General features: G+C 39.8%; 1 protein-coding gene across 1 annotated transcript in view; it reads right to left on the reverse strand.

The window, feature by feature from the left end:
• The window catches only part of SH3TC2 (SH3 domain and tetratricopeptide repeats 2), a 74,065-nt gene extending 62,650 nt beyond the window's left edge, over positions 1–11,415 (reverse strand). The window contains exons 1-3 of the mRNA XM_044664439.1: positions 11,350–11,415; positions 4,779–4,886; positions 3,393–3,520 (exon numbers count right to left, since the gene is read on the reverse strand). Coding sequence (XP_044520374.1) covers positions 3,393–3,520; positions 4,779–4,886; positions 11,350–11,401 — 288 coding nt within the window. The 5' untranslated portion in view covers positions 11,402–11,415. The remainder of the gene's footprint in view (positions 1–3,392; positions 3,521–4,778; positions 4,887–11,349) is intronic.
• Positions 11,416–15,275: the final 3,860 nt, after the last annotated feature.

Below are 15,275 nucleotides of genomic sequence, written 5' to 3' on the forward strand. Positions count from 1 at the left end.
ACTCAGCTCTGACTCTATTATGAACCACGTGACCTGGGGCAAATCAATTTATCACTATGGCTCAGTCTTTTCTCCCATCTTTCTCATAGGATTATTTTTCAAACCTTTACCTTCTTTCTGTCTTAGAACTGTTACTAAGTATTGGTTTCTAGGCAGAAGAGCTATGAGGGCTAGGTAACTGAGGTTAAGTGACTTGCCTAGAGTCACACAGCTAGGAAGAGCCTGAGGCCAGATTTGAATCTAGGACATCCCATAGGCAGGATTGGCTTTGTATCCATTCAGCCACCTAGCTGCCCTGCTATGAGGATCAAATTTGATAGTGAATATAAAGTGTTTTGTAAGGTGAGAACCGACAAGTATCCATTAACCACTGACTAGATTTTAGGCACTATGCTAAACCTGGAAATGAAAAGAAAAAGCAAAAATTCTCCTGCTCTCTTCAAGAAGCTTACATTCTAATAAGGGAGACATTATACAGTACATACAAAATGAATACTGAATAGAGAAAGTAGCCTCTGAGTGGAAAGCACTAGCAACTGAGCAGACTAGGAAAGGCCTTCTCTGAGTTGTAATTAGAGTTCCACCCATCTAGTCCCACTGAAAGAATTTCAGAATCACAGATTTAGACCTAGAAGGACACTTGGAGATCATGGAGGCTAGCGTCTTTAAGACTGAAGAGATCAAGCCTGAGGGAGGTTAAAATATTTTTCTAGAGTTACAGAACTAGAAAGTGTCTGAGTCCATAATTAATCTCAGTCTTTCTTGATATCAAATCCCCTCGTTCTAACCACTCCACCACCTAGCTGCCTAAAGACTTGAACTCATGATCCTTCATTTATCATACCAGCACTCTATGCCCTGAACTATTGGTTATCTGTGTTCTATTGTTGACTTGGTACCAGACATCCTGGAAATTTTCAAATAATATTCATTCTACCTCTTCCTTTTATTAAAAAGGAGACTCTGGACAAGTGCCTACTTTTTTTTTCCCCACTTGCCCAATCCACAGAGCCAGAACAATAGAGAAGCATCTACTTCCAAATGACACTTCTAGACCATCCAGCCCTCAATGATCTTTCCTATTACCATTCTATTCAATTCACCTGGGCCACCCAAACACCAACTATGTTGCTACTCTCTATTCTAGGTTTTGCTACTCTCTATTCTAGGTTATGCCCTTAAATTTTCTATGACATTAATACCTGGGTCCCAGTAATCCTTCAACCCTTGAGACTACCATATGCAGCACAGCAACTCCTCTAGCAATATAGCCTCAACATTCTTTATTTTGGGGTTATTTTTGACTCTTTCTTCTTTCCTTATGTTCTCTATCCAACTTGTCATCAAATTGTGATCGTGCCACACATCAATGTTTTTTGAAACTATCCTCTCTTCCCTATTCTTTCATCCACCAATCTAGTACTAGACCCTCATAAACATACACCAAAGCTATTCCAATTGCCTCCTAACACGTCTTCCTACTTTAACTTTCTCCCCTTCAACATATTCTTTAGATGATTACCAGAACACCCTACATCCATATCTAGTCATATCTTCCTTCCATGAAGAAGTCTTTGGGAGCAATTTATTTCCACTAAAGTAAAGTTCACAGGAACAGCTATTTGGCACAATAGATATAGCTCCAGCCTGGAGTCATCTTTCTGAGTTCAAATCTGGCCTCTCTGACACTTACTGGTTTTGTGACTCTGGGCAAGTTACTTCTGTGTTAGCCTCAGTTTTCCCATGTGTAAAATGAGCTGGAGAAGGAAATGGCAAACCATTCCAGTATTTTTGCCAAGAACATCACCAAGGAGGATCACAAAGACTGGACATGACTGAACAATGACAACAAAATTCAGATTTCTTTTTATGGCCATGGAAGATTCATAGCCAAGTTCGAACCATAGCTCAAATCACTCCCTTTCACATACTCCAAACTCTAGTCAAACTGGATAGTTCTGTCCCTCATAATGCATTGTGCTTGCATACTGCCTTGCCTTGATTAGTCTATTCACTATAGCTGGATTCTTTTCTTTCCTCATCTTTTTTGGCTGAATTCCTGCCCATATATTTTAAAAATCATTTGAAAAGTTTTAATGCCACAGGTATTTCCCAACATGCCCTCCTTTGTCACAAAGAAACACAGTTCATTAAAACCAAATGACAGGGGGCAGCTGGGTAGCTCAGTGGAGTGAGAGCCAGGCCTAGAGACAGGAGGTCTTAGGTTCAAACCCGGTCTCAGCCACTTCCCAGCTGTGTGACCCTGGGCAAGTCACTTGACCCCCATTGCCCACCCTTACCACTCTTCCACCTATAAGACAATACACCGAAGTAAAAGGGTTTAAAAAAAAAGAAAACCAAATGACACAGGGGCAGGAAGGTAGCTCAGTGGATTGAGCACCAGGCCTGGAGTCAGGAAGAGTTGAGTTCAAATCTGACTCATATACTTCCTAGCTGTGTGACCCTGGGCAAATCTCTTAACCCCAGTTGCCTAACCCTCATCACCGTTATGTGTTAGAATTGATATTTAGGATATATAAATGGAGGGTAATTTTTAAAAATGATACAACTGAAGATGTAACATAAAGTATCCATGATCCCCTACCTCTTTACAAAAGAAGGAAAATTCCTGTGGTTTCACAACACCTAAAATATCTAAGGGAAAGATTCAACAACTTTCCAAAGTATCTTGTTTATTCACTTGGTATTTTTGTCTTCCTTAATTCCAAGCCAAAAACTACTCTGCTATGCTTTTAATGCATCATTGCTTTCACTTTACTGAAATCTTTTTATTTTATAAAATTCTACATAGAGACCTTAATGCTCATCTTTTTTACTCTTCCATTTTCCCTATACTCAATATCATCAGTGCTTTGTATATACTGCTGACCCTTTCCAACAGATCTCTCCCCTGTTAATTAGGAATAACAATTAAGCAAAATAAACTGGCACCTTTACCATGTGTGCCTCATTCCATACCTAGAATCTACCACCTTTCTACCAAGTGCAAGGAAGACCTCTACTCTAAAACTCAACTCAAATGTCACTTCTTCCAGGACACCTTCCCTGGTATCTCCCTTCAATAATGACCTCTATCACACTTTACATAGCATTTGGTTTTGTCATTTGCTAGTATATTGATCATGCACTGTATGACCATGTTTGCATCTTTTCCCTGTACCAGTGTATAAGCTCTATGAGGATTAGCCCCGTGCCTTATCTAAATCTTCTGTAATCTCTAGCATAGTACAGTGTTCTTAGCTGGTGCTTAATATACATAGTGTGTGTGTGTGTGTGTAAAATCATACAACCGTTCCATGCTCATTGGAGAGTAGGTTTGGAAATTCCCCATCTCTCTTCTCTCCCCTCCTCTTACTGCCATGGGTGCTCACCTTGAACAATGCGTTGACCTCCTTGTTATCATTTTCCATGGCCCATAATCTTTTTCTTGCAGCCTCTTGCAGTTGTTCATTGATTCCCCGCCCAGAGAGGCTATACACAGAGAAAGAGAGGGGGATCTCTGAAAGGAAATAGATATCATAGGCATGTGGAATGTGCAATGTGGAAATGATGGGTGTTGAAATGGGAATAACCAGCTTGGCTTCCCAAACATAGTGACAGAATTTTACAGCTAGAACATACCAAGGAGTTCATTTCATCCAAAATGTTCATTTTGAACAAAAGAAGAAATTGATGCTCAGAGAGGGAGAGGGGAGTGATTTCTCCAAAATCATAGAGCAAGTCTTGTATAATCAATTAATAAAACAATCACAAGAGCCCTATGCCTGGATTTAGTTCTCAGCTCTGTTGCTTATTAATTATATGGCCTTGCTTGAGTCCTTTCCCCATAAACCTTACATAAACTTCCAGATGAATGAAATTTATCCTGTAGGGAACAGAAAGCTCCTGGATATTTTCAAGTCAAGGAGCAGCTATGAATGGATCTAACCACTCTGGAAAGGAATTTGGAGTAATGCACAAAAGTTACTGTACAGTAGAAACCTAAGTATAACATTGCTATGTCTAACGTCCTATAGGCCCAAAAATATTTATGGCAACGTTATGGAAAAAGAACTATCTCAAACTAGAAGCTAAAGGAATGTTCATAAATTGGGAAATGGCCAAATAAATTCTGGTATATGAGTGTAATAAAATATTATTGTATTCTAAGAAATGAAAGAAAAACTAGTTTCAATAAAATATGGAAAAACTGTATGAACTGCTGCAGAATAAAGCAGAACAATGTATACTATAACATCAATAATTTAAAATGAACAATTTTGAAAGGCCTAAGAATTCTGATCAACTCAATGATCAGCCTGGACTCCAGAGAACTGAAAAAGAACACTATATATCTCAGGACAAAGAGATTATGCACTAGTATACAGAATAAGAAATGAATTTGACTTATGTGGGAATTTTCTTCCTTCCATCCTTTGTTCCTTCCTTCTTCCCTCCCTCTCCTCCTCCTACTTTTTCCTCCTCTTCCTTCTTACTCTCTGTATCTCTGTCTCTGTCTGTCTGTCTGTCTCCTCCTAGAGGAGATAGGAGGAAGAAAAATGAATGCCTATTAGACACACACATGCTGTGTACATATATATCTTTGGGGAGGTCATTGAAGTATGTGGTACGTTAGGCAGATGTTTCAGCCAGTGGGTACAATAAGGAAAAGTTAAAAGAGGGTAAGGCTGGATGGAGCAGGAGATGTTGCTACAGTCTATATAGAAGATGAAAAAAGAGGGACCCTTCAAGTTTCCTCCTTCCAGGCATTGAGATACCTGATGTCATAGACTGTGACTGGAAACATTTTCCCTTGTTTTTTGTTGAGGTCGTTGGCCATTTGAGTCCATTCGGTGGAGTTTGTATATTAGAAGGACCCTCTTTACCTGGAGGAGAAAAAAATAATAACTGAGTAAGCAATTCCCATGTTAAGATCATGGTTTTAGAGCTTTAAAGACTCTATGAAGCAATTGTGTCCAACCCCTTCATTTTATAGATGGGGAAACTGAGATTGAGAAAGATTAAGTGATTTCCCCAGAGTTATACAATGGGGTAGGGTTTGAACTCATGTCTTTCCACCTTTAAGTCCAGAAAGTGGGTAGAAGCAACACTTTTGAGACAGTACTCTGGCCAGACATTTGTTCCCTTGAACATCCAGATAGAGGAAGTCCTGGGAGGCATCCATTGGCACTTAGTCGTCCAAAATTGGAGATCTTAGAAAATAAGATGCCAGAACTATAAGGGATCTTAGAACATAGAATGCTGGAACTAGAAGAAACCTTAGCATGGAATATTAGAGCTGATAGACACCTTGGAACATAGAATAGCCTAAATAAAAGAACCCTTGGAACATAAAATATAACATTTTGGAACTGAAAGGGATCTTAGAACATAGAATTTAAGGTACTAGATTTGAGTTCCAGCTCTACCATTTATTAACCCTTCCCTGAGATTCAGTTAATTCATCTATATAATGAGGATAATAATCTTTGCTAGTCTTCACATTAATTATGGTGAATTCTAATGAGAACATGAAGAGAATTAGAAAGTTTATCTGAGGATATGAAAGATCTATTTGTTCACTTGGAGACTGCAGTAAAGAAATTCAAAGAGTTTATTTCTAAGGTTTAGGCAGCTAAAAGAGTAAAGTGAATGTATAGAGATGATTTTTAAATGATTTCTGCAATATAAAGAACAAGATTGTTGCTATTAAATTTGGCAAATTTTCTGCCAATGGAAATGAACTATTTATGGAAAACCACAGAAAAATGTGGAAGATTTTTTTCACTGACTGGAACTGAGACTGCAGACAAACTGCTACATACAGAGAGATATCCAGAGGAGAAGTCTGTTCTCAATGAGTTAAAAAGAAAGCACCAACTCAGATGCCACACTGGTGAAAGAATTCCCAGGGCACAGGAAATTAGAAAAAAAAAAGCCACTCAGAAGTCAAAAAGGCACCAATCTACATATGGAAATGATCAAGAAAAACTGGTGATATGGTGTCCCTCAGTAGTCTCTCTGTTGCACTGAAATTCTCCCAGATTAACAATAAAATAAATCATTTTCCTTAGAGTAAAACAGAAACTGAGATTAATTAAAGCTACTGAAGAAGTGATTTAAAAGAAAATATCCTCAAAGGAGGTAGAAGACCTGGATTTTTGGTTCTAAAAAGGCAATTCCAGAATCTTTATCAGTTTTGTGGAAACAGTTGTACAAGGGTATACCCTGGATAGAAGAAGTCAAAGAAGAAATAAGAAACTGGATGCAGTACAAAAGTAAGTGACTCAAATTCCTAACCAAGCAGATGACCAATTAGAAGGTCATATATTATGGGATAAATGCTCTGCATGCCAAAAATCAGTCTTTCTGTAGTCAAACAAATGTACAAGAAGCTAATGAAGTTAATTGGGAACATCTTGCTGATGCCATCAGAGATGTTCCTCTATTCTATGTTCAAATTAAATTTTATAAACTAAAAACACAATTTCCCTCCTAAACAAAAGGTCTTTCCAGAAATCCTAGACTACTGTTTTAAGATCAGTGACCTATCATTGGAATGAAAGTTAAAGAAGAATATAAAGAGAGAGCACAACTGTCCAGGACTTCGAAGTCCCAAAGCAGTCATTTTGATTCAAAGATATCTTTTGTGTGCATAAAATTAACAATACAAAAGAAGATAGAGAAGAAAGTTTCTAAGGCTGAATCATAACCAAGTCCCCTTTTAATGTTTTAAATTTATTACACTGCTTATTATCCTTTTTTTTCTCACTTTCAGAATTGTCATGCTGCAAAGAATTGATAATGACTAGAGAAAGGGTGGGGTTTTTATTTATTTGTTTAATCTGGTATTATTAATTCCATTAGAATCCCAGCCCTTTCATTTTATAGATGGAAAAACCAGAGTCCAGAAAAAGGAAAGTCATATCACTTGAGGCAATGCAACATAGGAGAAAAAGAGCATTTACCAGTTGTGTAAGAAGCTTTAGTTTCCTCATATGTAAAATGAAATTAAGAATCTTTATATGACTTACTTCCCAAGACTGCAAAGAATGTACTTAGTAAAATTAATTGTTAAACATTAATGCAAAAAATAATTGCTAGATTTTTTAAACTGTGAATTCTTACCCCAAAAGCTTAGATCTTTGCTTTTGTCAGATACAAGATTACTATAATCTTTTACTACTATTTGTTGTATGTCTGTCCTGTTCTCCTGGTCTACTTTTCTATTTCTTAACCAGTATCATATATTTTTTGATAATTACTGCTTTATAATATGGTTAAAAATCTGACATTGCTAGGCCTCCTTCTTTTCCATTTTTTCATTAATTCCTTTGATATTCTTGCTATTTTGTTCTTCCAAATGAATTTTGCTATTATTTTTTCTAGTTCAATAAAATAAGCTTTTGGTCATTTAATTGGGAAGGCATTGAATAAATTGATCAGTTTAGGCAGGATTGTCATTTTAATTATATTGGCTCTACCCACCCATGAACAATTAATATTTCTCCAATTATTTAAATCTGACTTTATTTGTAGTAAAAGTATTTTGTAATTATGTTCATGTAATTCCTGGGTTTGTTTTGGCAAGTATACTCATAAGTGTTTTATTCTATCTATAGCTATATTAAATGGCTTTTATCTTACTATCTCTTCTTGCAGGACTTTGTTGGTGATATATAGAAATGCTGATGGCTTATTTTTTTGTTAAATGATAAGGAGGAAAAGGATGGTGAGAGATGCCTGAGAATTTTAATGTAATAAACAAACAAATAAATAATTAAAATTTAAAATTAAAAAGAAATGTGGGTAGCTAGGTGCCACAGTGGATAGTGTGCCAGGCCTGGAGTTGGGAAAACTCATCTTCCTGAGTTTAAATCTGGTCTCAGACACTTACTAACTGAGTAAGCCTGGGTAAGCCACTCAACCCTATTTGCCTCAGTTTCCTTATCTGAAAACTGAACTAGAGAAGGAAATGGTAAACCACTCCAGTGTCTTTGCCAAGAAAATAGGGTCACAAAGATGGACATGACTGAAATGACTGAACAACAACAATAAATAGAAATGATTAAAAAATATATCATTGTTAATTTTGGAAAGAGTAGTTTTACTTAAGTGATGAGGTCAGAAGTTGAATGTAAAAGCCTGAGACAAAAGTTAAAGAAATGGAAATGAAGACAATTTGGTTAGACATTCTTTTTTTGCTATTTGTCATTGAATAGAAGAGATAAAAGGTAATAATAATCTCAGGGATTTAAAAAGGTTGCAGAAATTCACAAGATTTCTTCTCCCTGCACCTAATTCAGCATCACTTGCAGTGTGGGCAAGAGGTGTCAGTGGTGTGTCCATAGATTCAATAGATATTTTATTAAGGGCTCACTGTATCTAAACCACCAGGTAGGTCCATGGGCTTCTATTGGAAAAAGTCATGGGGAGAAGAGGGAAGGAGAGCTGCCCCCTGGACTGATTTTTCTTTGCAAAATACTAATATGAACGCCAGCAATGATCTGCCAAACCTCCAGTCAGAAAAAAGACAACCATGCTTTCAGGGTCTTGCTGGAGGTAGAAGGTGGATGCCTGCATTGAGGCAGGTTAGTGATCAAAAGACAATGTGCAGGGGCAGCTGGGTAGCTCAGTGGATTGAGAGTCAGGCCTAGAGACAGGAGGTCCTAGGTTCAAATCCAACCTCAGACACTTCCCAGCTGTGTGACCCTGGGCAAGTCACTTGACCCCCAATGCCCACCCTTACCACTCTTCCACCTAGGAGCCAATACACAGAAGTTAAGGGTTTAAAAAAAAACATAAAAAAAAGACAATGTGCATCAAGAGACTTTGAAAACCTTGAAGCACTAGATAAATGTAAGCTACTGCAATGGCTATTGCAGGGCATCTAGGTGGTACAGTGGATAGAATGTCCACTCTAGAGTCAGGAGGATTTGAGTTCAAATCTGTTTTCAGACACTTACTAGCTGGGTGACCCTGGGCAAATCATTTAACCCTGTTTGCCTCCATTTCCTCACCTGTAAAATGAGCTGGAGAAGGAAATGACAAACCATTCCAATATCTTTGCTAAGGAAAACCCAAAATGGGGTCACAAAGAGTGAGACACAACTAATTAACCAAAAATATTGTTATTACTATAATTAGAGATAAGAACTGAACTTGTGATTTCATTAGCATAGGGAGGTCCCAAGCAAGGAAATGTCTTCTTACTAGACCATAGATGAGAACACTGAGAGGTGAAGTGTCTTATCTGGGGTCCTATAACCAGTAGGTAGCAGAAGTAGGACTTGAATCTGAGTCTTATTACCTCCAAGTCCAGTTCTCCATCCACTGCACCATACTGGCTCTTATTACTATTATTGTAATTACTCCATAATCCAGTCAGCTTTACCACTTATCCAATGAGGGGCTCAGTCTGTAAACTTTAGGTACTTAACTCAATATAACTTGTAGATTTTCCCCACTTCTGCCTAAAGTCAAACTAATTGTTCCATTCAGAGTGACAACTATGAGACTGAGCAGGACCTGCTGACTCTGCCAGTGTGGTAGGACAAGCATTGGGCCAAAGGCAGGAGATCTGTATTTGAGCTTGTCTCCCCTACATATCAGATATATATCCTAAAGCAAGATACTTCACTGCTGCAAGTCTTGATCACATCTATATAATGAGCTGATAACACTTGGAGTTCTTTGTACACTGTTCAGTCCTTTTTCAGGCCTTTCTGACTCTTCATGACACCATTTTGGGATTTTTCTTGGCAAAGATGCTAGAGTAGTTTTCTATTTTCTTCCCCAGCTCATGCGGCAGATGAGGAAACTGAGGCAAACAAGGTAAAGTGATTTGCCCAGGATCACACAGTTAAGAAGTGTCTTAAACTAGATTTGAACTCAGAAAGATGAGTCTTCCTAACTCTAGCCTCAGCACCCTGTCCACCATGCCACCTAGCTGCCCTCATAAACTGTAAAGCTCAGTAAAAGAGTGTGCTTGTTGTGTATCTATACACTGAATGTGCCACTTAGGTGACATGTTACAGTTACAAAGTGCTTTCATATGTATTATTCTGTTAGACACTTTCAACACCATTATTAATGGAGCATTAATTATTAATGAAGGCAGAGCAAAGATTATCCCCATTTTATAGAGAAACATCTACTATGACAGCTAGTTGGCACAATGGATAGAGTGCAGACCTGGAGTCAGGAAGACCTGAGTTCAAGTCTGACCTCAGACACTTACTATTTGGGTGACTCCGGGGCAAGTCACTTAACCCTGTTTGCCTCATTTTCTTCATCTATAAAATGAGTTGGAGAAGGAAATGGCAAAGCAGTCCAGGATCTTTGCCAAGAAAAAATCTAATGGGGTCACAAAATAGTCTGACAAAACTGAAATGACTGAACAATGACAAATATGCCAGGCACCACACTAAATGCTTTACAAATATTATTTCATTTGATCCTCACAACAATCCTGGGAAGTAGGTGCTATTTTTATCCTCATTTTTTTAAAGATGAGGAAACTGAGGCAAACAGGTATTAAGTGACTTGCCCAGTATCATATAGCTAGTATCTAAGGTGGGATCTGAACTCAGGTCTTTTTGACTCTGAGTCCAGCTATCCACTCTGCCATTCTAAAGATGGAAAACAGGTTAAGATGATGGAAATGACTTGCTGGAGATCCTCAGGTCTTTAGCTGAGCCTGGATTTGAAGCCAGGTTCATTGACTGAGTCATAGATCATTATTAGAGCCATTAGGAACCTTCCTTACCATCCTGTTTCACTCCATCATTTTTCTCAGATGAGGAACATAATGCTTACATTAGGGAAGACTAGAGATCACAAAGCATCTTCAAGTTACTGACCGAGACAGTACTTGAACCCAGAGCTCCTGATTCTTAACACCAGATTGCCCTCCCTCAGGTGCCTCACCTCCCTTGTTCACTTCCCCCAGGACCTTTGAGAGAAGGAGAACCCTCACCACAAACTTAGAGAGTGCTACAGGGGAAAGCACCACTTTCACACTGGTGGGAAGACCACTGGGTAGAGAATCTAGTTAGGTCTAGGTCTGCCATAAGGTAGCCATGTGACCTTGGGCTTTCACCACTCTGGGCCTTGGTTTCCTTATTTGAAAAAGAATTAAGATCTGGATTATATGATTTTTCTAGCCCTAAAACCAATGATCTTACAAACTGTTTCTTTATAGTTGGGAGTCTAGCCTCTGTAAGCCACAATCAAGTTTGGCCTGGTGCCACAGGTCTCTGACCCCTCTCTAAACATAGAACACAACAAGCATTTCTACTCTTTTGCGAGCCCCAAAACCTGAGAAGAAAGTTATGGGAGAGAACTCACCTGGGCCCCGACATACACTCCTCAGCCGGGGAACGCCGAAACAGCAGCCCATGTGTCCACCATCATCCGGGAGCCAGGCTCGGGGCCCCAGGGAACACACGTCAGGGCAGTTCTGGGGGAGGATGAAGAGGGGGGGAGCCTTCCTAGCCTGCCTCCTCCTCCCAGGCACCAGAGAGCCTCTGGACTGTTCAACGTACAATGCAGCCTTTGATTGTCCAGCCTACAGCTGGGAGGAGGCTAGAGGGAAGGGCGGGAGGGACCAGGCCAGCAATCCCAGGGCAGACCCACAGTTCTTGCACCATCAGCCAGATGACTTTAGAGGGCACTTTCTGGCCTATCAGGATGAGGAGCATTCTTCACATTCTGAGATGGGAGAAAGCATATTTGCTATATGTGGGGGTAGCCTGAGTGGGAGTCCCAGCGAGAGAGCCTTGCTTTCCTGCTTCTGTTTTTACCTCCTACTCTCCCTCCTTAGTTAAGCCTGTTTTGTTGTTGTTGTTGTTTAAGGAAAGTTTTATGGTACTTGGAAAAGGGTCCCAAATCCTTATCTCTCTCTGAAAATACCTGTCACCTAACCTGTACCCTGACAGCAGAGATGGAATGGGGAGTCAGAGGAGGGGGAAAAGAGAATCTTTGGGCACAGCTCAACTCCCCACCCAAGGTCAAGCCAGCTAAAATAAGCCACCTGGTTACATTCCTGCCCAAGTCACAGAAATAAGCCTGTCGGGACTAGAATGGGGCTTATCATTTCAACTAACATTTATAAAGTCCTTTAAAGTATGCAAACTATTCTTATTTGGTCCTTAGAGCAATCCTGTGAGAGAAAGACTACTGGCATTATTAGCTCCTTTTTACAGATGAAGAAACTGAGTCTGTAAGAGATTAAGGAATCTGCTCATGGTCATATAGCTGGAAAGAAGAGGAAGGATATGATTATAGCAATTAATTCCACATCATTCCCACTATACTATGTTTATGTTATCTCTAATTGGCCTCTATACCTTAGTACACGGGTTGGCAACGTATGGCTCTTGAGCCCTATCTGGCTCTTTTGAGGGCCAGATATGGCTCTTTCTGCAGGAGCCTTAAAGTCAATTTTTTTTTCAGGCACAGTTACAGGAGCGTGAGTGAGCACTGTGAGCACTGTACGGCTCTCACGAAATTACATTTTTAAAAATGTGGCTTTTACGGCTCTCATGGCCAAAAAGTTTGCCTACCCCTGCGCTTAGTACATAAAGCATAGACAGCCAGAGACAATAGAACACTTAGAGCCTATCTAGCCCAAACTCCCTAATTTTTCAGAGAAGGAAACCAAGATCTAGAGAGGTTGATAACTGGAATAAAGTCACCAAGCTAATGACCAATTAAACAACTTCAGTGAACACAAGGGTATCGTAGACACTAAAGATTCTTTCCTTTTGAAGGGAATCAAGGAAGTTTTCCTAAAGGTGGTATTTAAGTTAATGGGCAGGGTTCTCACTAGCAGCTGAGTGGTGCAGTGGATAGAGCGCCAGGCCTGGAGTCAAGAAGAATCATCTTCCTGAGTTCATATACTACTCCAGACATTTACTAGCTATGTGACTGGGGCAAGTCACAACCCTGTTTGCCTCAATTTCCTCATTTGTAAAATGAATTGGTGAAGGAAATGGCAAACCACTCCCCTGTACCTGCCAAGAAAATTCCAAAAAAATTTTTTTTGGCAATTAAGGGATTCTTTAAATTAAGGAATTTTTGTTTTCAGGTTTACCCAACATTAGAATATTAAGTGTAATTGTTTTTGAGTCATCATTGTCTATTCTGTTTCACTGATAGATTGCTCTATTTTTTAATTGTTACCATGATCTTTTATAATATAATTATAATATGATTTGAAAAAAAAGAAAGAAAATTCCAAATGGAGTCACAAAGAGTCTGATATGACTGAAATGGCTGAAGAAGAGGGTTTCACCAGCAGAAAGACTAGAGATGGGGAGGGGGGGCACAGTGTGCAATGGAACAATCTTAGCAGATAGTTTTTGAAAAGATGGCGGTAGGAAAATGCAGAGCCTGGTGTAAGAAGAAACAAGCTGTCCAATTTGGCTGTAGATACAATATTGTACTGTAAGTAAATTGTAACTCAGAGACTAGATTCCAATTCTCCTGACTTGGAATCAAAGCTCTCTCTACCTGCCTCTTCCTAAGTGTGACAGAAAGCTTCCTGAGTCAGGAAACAGGAGTGCTTTTTGTATTGCTTTGTTTTCACTTTTTGTTTGGGGGAAAGTTTTTGGTTTTTTGCTTTTGCATCCCCAGGGCATGGAATAGAGCCTAATACCTAACAGGTACTTAATGTGTGTTTGTTGAGTTAGATTCCATTAAACAGCTTCCATTTATGGAGCCCTTTATATTTTTGGAGACTTGTTTTATTTTATCTCATTTGAGAATTGCAGCACCCAAATGTGCCAAGCTCTAGGCTAGGTACTTTGCAAATATCCTATTAGATTGTCATAACTACCCTGAGAGGAAGGTGCTATTATAATTCCTTTTTTACAGCTGAGGAAACTAAGGCAGACAGAGGTTAAATGACTTGTTCAGGGACACATAGCTAGTCAATGTGTGAGGCAGGATTTGAACTTGGGGCTTCCTGACTCCTGAACCCAGCGTTTTCTCCACTGTGCCATCTGGTTGCCTCTAGGGGCACAAGGAATGAGTTGTTGTCCTCAAACTATAGTGGAGGATCCTAGACTTAGTGAGAAGTGACTCACCCAAAGTTAATGGCAGAGCTGAGAGTACCAGCCAGGTTTTCTGGTCTAATGCTCTTTCCTGGGGCTGTAACCTAGCTGAACTCACTGAAGGTAGAGTATAGCCAGCCTGTGGCCTTGGGCTGAGGTTCATTGGAAACCTTTGCCTGCAGTGACTTTTACTCATGTGAGAATACAAGCTTGCCAAGGACAGCACAGCCAAAGGCAGTCACAGCCAGGAAAGGGAAGGGCAGGGCTCTTACCAGAGCAGGGGTCAGAAAGGCTGCCTGCACTGATCTCATCCAGGGGCCCTCCCCACCTTTTCCAAAACATCATTTCCCCATATCTTGGCTCCCACAGCAAAACAGGAGGCATGTGCTTCCTACCTGAGGAAATCACGAAAACATTAACTATTCGAATCACAGGGATCCCTAAAGCACAGGCTGGAGAGTAAGGAGTGTCCTTAGAGAGCGCCTCACTGAGGGCATCTTTTTTTTTTTTAAACCCTTACCTTCTGTCCTAGAATTGATGCCAGTTCTAGGACAGAAGAGTGGTAAAGGCCAGGCAATCACAGTTTTGTGACTTGCTCAGTCAGGGTCACACAGCTAGGAAGTATCTGAAGTCACATTTGAACCCATATCTTCTCAACTCCAGACTGGCTCTCTATCCACTGAGCTACTTCGCTGCCTCCTACCTAGGGCACCTTAACCTTATATGTGTCCTAGGCCCCTCTGACAGTCGGGGAAAACCCAAGGGAAACTTCAGAATAACATTCTTATCGACATAAAAATAAAATACATAGGCTTACTAAGGAAACAAATTATACTGAAATAGAGAAAAACAAAATGTCATTTTGTAAGTTCATGGATCCTGGAGAAAGAATCTCGGATTCTAGCCCAATTTGCTTATTTGACAGATGAGGAAACTCGAGTCAAGAGAGGGAGAAAAACTTTCTTAGGTCATACAGTTAGTGGTACAGCTGGGTTTTGCCCACAAGCTTGGCTCTTTGCCATCCCCACCCTCCATCAGGTGCCTGATTTTGCAAATATGTTCCCTGGTGTGGCTGTTTAGTAAAGCATTTTCTCATACAAAAGATACAAGAAAAGAATGTGTGTGTGTGTGTGTGTGTGTGTGTGTGTGTGTGTGAGAGAGAGAGAGAGAGAGAGAGAGAGAGAGAGAGAGAGAGAGAGAGAGAGAGAGAGAGAGAGA

This window comes from Gracilinanus agilis, chromosome 2, assembly GCF_016433145.1.
Source record: "Gracilinanus agilis isolate LMUSP501 chromosome 2, AgileGrace, whole genome shotgun sequence".
In the NCBI taxonomy this organism is placed as follows: domain Eukaryota; kingdom Metazoa; phylum Chordata; class Mammalia; order Didelphimorphia; family Didelphidae; genus Gracilinanus; species Gracilinanus agilis.